General features: G+C 33.7%; 2 protein-coding genes across 2 annotated transcripts in view; both read left to right on the plus strand.

Moving 5' to 3' along the window:
- Positions 1-2,755, plus strand: part of LOC111398003 — a 5,394-nt gene extending 2,639 nt beyond the window's left edge. The window contains exons 3-4 of the mRNA XM_023024965.1: positions 2,376-2,470; positions 2,614-2,755. Of these exons, the coding sequence (XP_022880733.1) occupies positions 2,376-2,470; positions 2,614-2,755 (237 nt within the window). The remainder of the gene's footprint in view (positions 1-2,375; positions 2,471-2,613) is intronic.
- Positions 2,756-3,198: 443 nt separating this feature from the next.
- Positions 3,199-9,737, plus strand: LOC111397249 (26S proteasome non-ATPase regulatory subunit 4 homolog). Its single transcript, XM_023024078.1, has 11 exons — positions 3,199-3,347; positions 3,457-3,570; positions 3,718-3,823; positions 4,032-4,146; positions 4,229-4,438; positions 4,973-5,273; positions 6,441-6,564; positions 8,152-8,255; positions 8,410-8,478; positions 9,264-9,345; positions 9,506-9,737. Exons 1-10 carry the CDS (start codon positions 3,336-3,338, stop codon positions 9,315-9,317), a joined length of 1,209 nt encoding a protein of 402 aa, XP_022879846.1. The 5' UTR covers positions 3,199-3,335; the 3' UTR covers positions 9,318-9,345; positions 9,506-9,737.
- Positions 9,738-10,032: the final 295 nt, after the last annotated feature.

Here is a 10,032-nt window from a genome sequence, read left to right on the forward strand (position 1 = left end):
TGACAATCGGCCTGCCGACGCCGCCACCATTGTTGAGAGAGGAAAGAAAAGGGAGAATAGATCATTTGCCCCATTATCTCCGGCAGCGGTCGCCTCCTCGACGGCGACGGCAGTGAAGGCAGAGAGAGACGAGAGAGAGTGAAGAAAATTGGAGATATGTTTAGGGTTTTTAATTGGGGATAGATTAATTATATAGAAAACTTGATTTTTGCACAGATAATCTTCAACCCTGGATTTAGAATTTGGAAGTTTAAACACCTGTAGGGGTGTAATTTTCCCCCTTTCAAATGTACACTCTCAACAACATTGGGCTGGCACGAGATAATTGGACTGCAAGTTAATGACCTAATCAAGACCCGGTCAAAATTCGAGTAATTTGGTAATTTTTGGTAAATCGTCCAGTTGACCCATTTTGATCAAGTTTCAAAACTAGTAACGTGTTTGACACTCATTTTATTGGAAAAATAAATTTTAAAATAGTAGATTGATAGAGGATGTGTAAATTAAAAATTTTTTTTTTTTAAAAATTTATGTATAATATTATTTTAATGAAGAATATGCAGTTAAAAAGTAAAGAGAGAAAAATGCATTTTGTTAAAAAAAAATCAAATGGGACCTAAATATACAATCTGAGAAGAGAATGAAAACTGCGACACGTGTTGGTTGTAAGGCTAGTAAGCTAACCATTTGAACAACTGATGAAGCGGCGTTGTAATTTTATAATATTTAATGAGAACTCTCTTTGATCAATAAAAATTATAAAAAAAATGTCATAATTTCATATTTTAATGAAAAATGTTCGAAATGACGTCAAAAATTGAAGTTGTGCTTTTTACATGTTCAAATTACTCGGGGCCACCAATATCATATGGAGGTAGTGACACTATCATGCAACCGAGATTTAAATTATTTAATTCAAAACCTGTGCATAGCTTAGCTTCTATGTAAAAAAATAAAAAATAAAATTAGAATATTAATAAAGGCGATTTTCAAAAATTAAGGGGATGTTCTTTTCGTGTTTTAATTTTTAGTTTTGAATTCATTTTGAATTTTACATTTTGAGTGTCCATTTTGAGATTATTGAAAACACCTTATTTTTATCATTTTAAAAATTGTTAAAAAAAAATGAAAAACACATTTACTTTCTAATTTTGAAAAACTGATTATCCAATATATATAATTCTTTGCTTGTAAGAAAAAGAAAAGGAACTGCCATTGTGGTTCAGGCATTGGATTCCAGGCTAGTAACTTAGGTTTTAATCCTAACTACCACCAGTTTATTTGAAAAATTTTGTATTGTGCATATGAAAAGACAATTCCTTTATATTGAATTGCGATGAAATGGAAACGAACTCATGTTGTTCAGAAAATTTGTGACTCAACCAATTAAGCTATCCGTTATTGGCAAAACTGGTCGTTTTCCTCGTTTTTGAAGTTTTGGCTTGATTTAGCTGAAAATAGCCAAAATAAGTTTTTTCCATTTTCTTTGTAAATTTTAAATTCATTTTTGAAAATTCGTACTTGCCTATTTTCAGTGTTTTCGAAAATTAAAAACTGAAAATGGTTTCAAAACAACAAAGAGAACAATCCCTAAAGTGTTAAAAAATGTGAAGAATGGGTTAATTTTGGTCTAGGCGTGCTAGGAATGATTTTTTTTTTTGTTAAAAATATATAAATAGAAGAAGATACTAAGGGGTGTTTGATTCTCATTTTTCACAAAATATTTTTCTTTCTTTTTTTAACCATATATTTTTCATTAAAATAATATTACACGCAAATAAAAAAATTATCCTTCTTTTTTAAACACACATTTTTATTAATCTACTATTTCAAAATACATTATTTAAAAAAAAAAAGTGGGTCAAACACACCCTAAATAAAACGACATAGAAGATTTTAAGGATAAAATTTGCATTAGATTCAAGTAATCAAATTTACAAGAGAATGAGGAAAATCAACATTGTTCCTCATTAGATGAAGAGGAACGACAAGGTTGCTCCACTCTTGCAGCTATTATGAAAGTGTACGGCTTTGAGGAGAAAAATAACTAAGAGAGTCAAAATTTTCTCATTTGCAGTAGATCAAATTTTATTTTATCATATCATATCATATCATACTTATCAAAAAGAGAAACTCCAAAGAGTTCCGAGTCCAAGTTTGAGTTCCACTATTTAACATTTTTTTTTCAAACTCATTTCAACTACATCATTTCAATAAATTTTTTTACATGTAAATTCAAATACTTCTATAATTTTTAACTACACATTTTTCATAAAACCATTAACACAAAATATTTTTTCACAAAAATGGGGCTCAAATGGAGGAAAAATGAGTTGTTAGAGCAATAATACCAATAACAATTAATACTATGATAGATGTATTTGAAAGAACTGAAAATCGAGATCCAAATCTATTCCCGAAGAGTTAAAAAGGAAATATCAAGATTCAAAATGGATTCAAAGAATCCAAGGTGGGGATTATGTTTCTTGTTCTCGTCCCATTTACCATTTTGGAAATGAGGGTGTGTATGAACAACATTCTTAAAAAAAAATTATTTTGAAATAGTAGATTGATGTACTATGATAGATGTATTTGAAAGAACTGAAAATCGAGATCCAAATCTATTCCCGAAGAGTTAAAAAGGAAATATCAAGATTCAGAATGGATTCAAAGAATCCAAGGTGGGGATTATGTTTCTTGTTCTCGTCCCATTTACCATTTTGGAAATGAGGGTGTGTATGAACAACATTCTTAAAAAAGAATTATTTTGAAATAGTAGATTGATATAGAATTTATATTTAAAAATAAGGAAAATTTTTTAATTTGCATATAATATAATTTTAATAAAGAATATGTAGTTAAAAAGAATAGAAAGAAAAATATATTTTAGAAAAATAGAAATCGAACACCCTCGAGTAAGGACGAGGGGTAGATGATGGGAAATTTTATCATCCCTCAAGTGGAGTAGAATTTGCATTTCATCTTTTTACTTTTTTGGACAGAATTTGCATTTTATTTGTTTTGATCGATAGTCTACAAAATATTGTCCCTACACAAATTGAAGGATAAATGGACATTGAATATCAAAATGGGCTTAGATGTAACAATAAGTTCAAATGCTATGAGTTATTATTATTAATCCAAAGTTGAGGGTGGAAAGGTAAAAATGTGGGAAAATAGCACCTATAAAATAAATAAAATAAACCCCTCTTCTTCATCTCTTCTTTTGCAGCAAGTAAACCCAAATGCCCTTTTGAAGAAACGCATAAAAGGAGACGATTCTGTGATCCAATCTCTCGACGTTTGTGAGTTTCTTTAATTAAACCCGGTTAATCATGGTGCTCGAGGTATTTCCTCTTTTTTTATCCTATCTTTTTTCATTTCCTAATATTAGGGTTTTATTTATGTTCAGCGATTAACTATTATGCTTAAATTTTATTTTTGAAAAAAAATCAGGCGACAATGATCTGCATCGATAATTCTGAGTGGATGAGGAACGGCGATTACTCCCCGAATCGATTTCAGGCTCAAGCTGACGCTGTTAGTCTCATCTGTGGCGCAAAAACCCAGGTATGTACTTTTCTTTTTTCACGCCTTTTCCCTACTTAGGGTTTCTTAATTGTTGTTGCGTATAATTTTAGTTCATGTTAACTTTGAGTATTCTTATCAACCATTGCTTAGGGTTTCTTTTAATTACTTATTTTTATTAATCTGTAGTCAAATCCAGAGAATACAGTGGGGGTATTAACAATGGCAGGAAAAGGGGTTCGCGTATTGGTAACACCGACCAGCGATCTTGGAAAGATCCTAGGTTGCATGCACGGTCAGCTTCTTCTTTATGCTATTTTGGTTAGATGTTATTTTTGTTCTGTTGAAAGCAAGTGATAAACCGCAAATAGTTATTTCCTAGTAAATGGGAAAATGAGGAAACTCAGTTAACCTTTTTATCTAATTATTTGTCTGTAATACATTATTTTAGTTATTTCGTTAATGTTGTATGTGAACTAAAGTTTCCTTCTTTATCAATACAGGTCTAGAAATAGGTGGTGAGATGAACTTGGCTGCAGGGATCCAGGTGGCCCAGCTGGCTCTCAAGCATCGCCAAAACAAAAAGCAACAACAAAGGATTATCGTATTTGCTGGGGGGTAATCTTTCCTGCTATTTACTAATTCCATTATGCTCAGTTTTTATTCTTTGGTTACTAATTGTTAGAACTTGTGATTTTAGTCCTGTGAAATATGACAAGAAGGTGTTGGAGATGATTGGAAGGAAATTGAAAAAGAACAGTGTTGCACTTGATGTTGTTAATTTTGGCGAGGAAGATGAGGGCAAGACTGAGAAGCTTGAGGCTCTGGTTGCTGCTGTGAATAATAATGAAAGCAGTCATGTTGTGCATGTTCCTCCTGGTCCAAGTGCTCTTTCTGATGTGCTCATCAGGTGGTTTTCCAAATTGCAGTATCTGTTAATATCAACTGACTAGAGAATTCTATGATTATAGACCCATGACATGTACCGTCTTTTTTTACGATGCCAATTGACCCTAGCTTAAGTGCGGAATGAATAAATTTGCTTTCAACAATCAAAGTTGCAGATTTTTTGGAAAAAAAATAAAAAATCAAACAACACCTGGGATAGGGGCTGGAAATTGCAGCACTTCCTAAAAGTTCTATAATGGAACTGTGGAAAATTTGTTATTTAAAGTAGACTTGATTATCCGTTCACTCAACATATATTGATAAGGACCTAAAGCCCTGAGATTCTGAACTAGGCATGTGCTTCGAAGGAATAATTATTTTGATGTAAATAAACCAGGAAATAGGATGGCATAAAATCCTGAAACAATGAATAAAGTGAATAGCTAAACTTCTTAGATTGATTTTCTGTCACTTCCCACTGTAGCGCCTGACCAGTTTTTTTCCCCCATATTAATTATTTCTTTCTTTCTTTCTTTCTTTCTTTTTTGGTTGGCAGTACACCTATCTTTACTGGTGATGGAGAGGGGGGAAGTGGTTTTGCAGCTGCTGCAGCAGCGGCCAGTGGAGTATCTGGTTTTGAATTTGGCGTTGATCCAAACCTAGATCCTGAACTTGCTCTCGCACTTAGAGTTTCAATGGAAGAGGAGAGGGCAAGGCAAGAAGCAGCTGCAAAGAAGGCTGCAGAAGAAGCTGCAAAGCAGGAAAGTGGAGAACATTCTGCGTCACAGGATGCTACCATATCTGAAAATGTGAACACTGCAACTACTGAGCCTGAAAACAAGACAAAAGACCTAATGGTCAGAGTCTCTTTGCACTGAATTCTTTTTATTTTTGGTGTATTTGGTAAATATTCCTGGATCGTACAAGGACATTCTTTGAGTTGGCATAAGCGTAAAGACCAGTTTACGCCTTTTGGGACATGTGAAGTGGCATAATCTACTTAGAAGTTACATAATTTATTCACTAACACATCTATATAGACCGACAAACCTGAACTATTTAAGACAATTGCCATCATGCAAATCATGCATGTAAAATGAGGAGAATTTAACATGCGTTAGTTTTTTGCTTATATGTGCTAGAACTTCTTTTGATTTTGAATAAACAATTTCCTTCCATGCCACGCTTTTTACATTCATGAGATTTTTTTTCCCGTTTAAATAAGTCTGTATAAATAAAGGAGCTATTTTTACTTGTCTTATGAAGCATCCAAGTGGGATTCACATTCAACATGACATCTGCTCCCAAATTGTCTTCTGTTTAGGTTGTCTATGCAATAAAAATTTAACAATGATTTTTCGATTGTGGCAATGGTGCTGCAATGTCTCTGATGCCCTAAATGCTTACCAATGGCTACTTATGAGTTACATATGGCAACTGTAATATACAGAACATCTGTGAAGTATAGATTATACTAGAAACTCACATATATAATTGCGAGAGGGAAAATATTGTGAGAGACCATAAAGAAGTCCTGAATGAGAAAGAATGTGGAATTGGGATCGGTGAGTAGATTTTTTGAATTGTTTATGGCTAGGGAACTAGAGGCTGTCTTTTCTGAAGTACTAATTCTGTAAAGAAGGTATACATTATATATTAGAAGTCAGACACGGATACTCAGGAGTTTGCATGTCTTAGTAAAATTTTTTTGAGGGGAGGTTCTTCCTGGCTCAGATACAATTTTAGAGATCTAGTAGATGACATGTTTAATGAATGCAGAATGCAGTAATAGAACCATTTATCGATCCTATTGAATTGATGTCGTGTTGGACATGCTTTGTTTTCACACTTTTCTTTTATACCTATGGCACATTAACGGCTCCTATTATTAAGTTTTGTTAGGTGCTGAAATTTGCCGAGTTTATTTTCTGAACTTCCACATTTCATGCTTGCTTCTCGTTTGCAAGCCGAGTGTGGAGATGACATCCGAACGTATTTAGCTTCTGAATTTTCTTGCTTTTCAGGATGATGAAAATGCATTGTTACAGCAGGCTCTTGCAATGTCTATGGATGATTCTTCCTCTGCTGTTGCTACGCGGGATACTGAAATGGCAGATCCTGCTACCGATGATCACGATTTGCAGCTTGGTGAGAACTTATGTTGGCTGGCCAAATTTCATTTTTTAACTCATGCATTGTTTCTTTTCTTTTTCATTAAGCTCACTAACAATTTGATCAGGTGAAGTACACTATTCCATATGTTCGTACTCGTGTTCTATCCTATTTAGCCTGCTTGTTATATATTTCTTTATTTCTGTTGCTTTCTCGTGAAGGGAAATGATCACTTACATGAGAAGAGGAATGAGTTATGCCTGGACCTTTTTTTTTTTTTTGGGGCGTGGGGGTTAAAAAATTCTTGTAAAGCTATATTCAGTTGGTTTGGGAAGAGTTTAGAGACTATAATTCTTTCTAGGTTGCTAACCAAATCACAGCATTACTCTTTTAAGTTTCCCGTAAAATCCATGCACAATCTAGTTCCCTCAATCCAACCCACTTCTTGCAAGACCTATGGGTCAACCTCCATCCCCCACTCTACTCCAGCTGCCAAACCCCATCGCCACGAGCCCTAGTTCTTCCTCTTGCCCAGGGTAACTAGTTGGGCCGTCGATGTTGCATTGTGAACATGAGAACATGAGAACCGCAGTTCACTGTTCAATTATGTTTATGATTATTGTTCTTTTTAAGTAACTGGATCCGTCTGACCAGTCTGATTCTTATGATATTGGGCCCATACAATTACTGCAGCATGTCTAAACTAAATTTGATTTTTATTAAAAACTTGATTCAAAATATGCTGTGGTTTTTCGAGTTCCTTTATATGGAATTGACAATTTAATCCCTTGCAATGGTTGAAGGCAATAACATGGATAGAAGATTGGTTCATCATTAGTTAAGTGAATTTATTGCCATTATTTTTTTGTTTTCATAACTGAAGCTAAATGTTCAGATAATTTTATTATTTTATTACAGACTTTTAATGCAGGAGGGTCACTGGAACTTTTGGAATTGAACTTGTCTTTGCATTTTTTATGTCCTTGTGTTTATTAGCGAGCCTGTCATTTTATTTATGGAGGAGCAGTACTTCTTCAGTATTATGATTGATCAAAAGATAGCAATCAATTGTCATACATACCATACAAATTGTAGGTATAAAACCCTTGTTAAACCAAAAAATGGGATATCATTCTTCAACAATGTGGTGAACTTCATATGAATGGCATTGTGCAAAATGTTATAAGTTTGAACTTAAGAATGCAGCTTGTCTCAGGGAGAGAGCTCTGAGTGCGTGCAAAATATTATAAGTTTGTACTTAAGGATGCAGTTTGTCTCGGGGAGAGAGCTCTGAGTGCATGGAGTCCCCTGAGTATTTTTGTATCTTCTCAACTTCTGTTTTTTGTTTGCATTTACTTAATTCTTTTTATTAGTGTCCTTGCCTGGCATAAATTATGGGTCCATAAGTGTTTTCTTTGTGGGTCTTGCATACAAAATATTCTTGTTTTTCGATGCTCCGAGTGTACACTATCTTGTTCTGTTTCCTTTCTGTGTTTGCAATAAATAAATAATCTGACTTTCCCTATAAAATGTTATCTTAATTTATATATTGGTAAGTCTTATTTGGGTTCTTCAGTTCTAAATCATTTTTTGGGTATATCTTATTTGTTGTGGTGCATGTAGCCCTTCAAATGTCCGTGCAGGAGGGTACGAAAGACCAATCAAACCAGACAGATATGAATAAGCTGCTAGCAGACCAGTCTTTTGTGTCCTCTATCCTGGCTTCGGTAAGTCTTCTAGGCTGATTTCGTTATGTATCTTTTGATATTGTCAAATGTATCCACCATCACGTAATGCATAAGCAGGTTAAATAATGAAATGAAATAAAAAAACACAAACTGACCTCTAAATTTCTGTTTCGTGGTTCATTTGTTTTAACAGCTTCCAGGAGTTGATCCAAATGATCCCTCTGTCAAAGATATGCTTGCTTCCATGCAAAGTCAGTCTGAGGTGAGCTGAAAGGTTGATATTTGTTGAAGCAAGATTGATCACAACATAATATTTTATTCAGTGTTGTGAATTTTGTTTTATATACTGCTAAATTTTTTATATGTTCTAGATTGAATTGTTCACTGTCTTTCTTCTACCCACATATTTCTGACCGCACAAATAATAAGTGGCTTTGTATTGCTGTACATGAGATTTTACTTTTCACTTCAATTTGTTAACGTATGATGTACTTATTTTGATCCTCGTAACATTGTTTTGAATGCATTATAAACCTTTCTTTGGCACAATGACCTAGCTGAAAGATTTTATTAAGGCTGCATTCTTCTGACTTAATCTTTACATCTATTGGCATGTTTTATGAGAGGGAAAACACATAAGTTATATGGGACTGATATTTTCACATGAATATATTATTCTAATCATGGGGAATATTCTGTCAATCTGGTAAAATATTTAGCAACAAAAATCTTTTTGCTTGTTCATTAGTCATATGTTTGGACTGTTTCTCTCTTCTATGTGTCTCAATTTGATCATATTTCAGTACTCTAAATTCTTAAATTATTCAAATGATATTTGAGTTGATTGGTCATTGATTTATGAAAAAAATTATGCCAAATAAAAAATGAGAAACTAATAAATGTTTCTTGAAAAAAGCAAAATGAAGAGCCAAAATAGAGAGCATTGTCAGAGTATATGAAAAAATCTTTTTAAATTTAAAGATGCTCTTAAGCTGTATCTTGTTAAACTAACCACTAGTTTTCTTGATCTGTATTTTCTTCATTTAGCCCCAGCAGAATAAGGATGAAGATAAAGCACCGAAAGAAGAGGAAAAGAAGTGATGATGCCTCAGTTAATATCCACTGTCAGGTGTAGTTTCTTGCTTCCCAATTTCGTGATTCGAAGAACGTTATTGGAATTTCTTATATGTTTTGACTTTAAACTTCTTTCTCGCCTTTCACTATCCATAAAAATATTCCTAGTCAGGTTGTTTGGTCACTTTAGTGATAATCGATTAAATTCCATGCAGGTTATGCAGTCCCTTGCTGAGTTTTTCCTGCAGTTTTGAGTTGCAGGATGGGAATAATTGTTGTCAAAGTGGATTGTAACATGAATGATGGAAAATTCTGTTATTTCTGCATGATTTATCTCTTATTACTATATTAGTTGTTCAATTTTCCGTCTTTTCAAATGGATTACAATGGATTGTGCAAATGGTGTATGCTATTGAACTACATCTGAAGGATTACTTATCTTCATCATGTTTTTGTTGCGTGCACAATAACTGTTCCTATGGAGTTTCTCCCTTTCAGCTGAATACTGAAATGTCGCATTATCCCCCTCATTGGCCGTCTTTTGATTCTTGTGGAGCTAAGTTTTGATCATCTCCTAGCTATCTCATATATCAACTCAATTTCAAACCAATTTTAGCTCTAATTGGTGGTGATATGTACCCTATTTTTTAGGGAACTTTTCTATGTAAACTCGGCGGTTTTTGGCTTGAATTGGTAACAATTTCAACCATTTCTTAGCCACCATTAGTTAGTTACACAACCA

The sequence above is a fragment of the Olea europaea genome, chromosome 7 (genome assembly GCF_002742605.1).
Source record: "Olea europaea var. sylvestris chromosome 7, O_europaea_v1, whole genome shotgun sequence".
Classification (NCBI taxonomy): Eukaryota; Viridiplantae; Streptophyta; class Magnoliopsida; order Lamiales; family Oleaceae; genus Olea; species Olea europaea.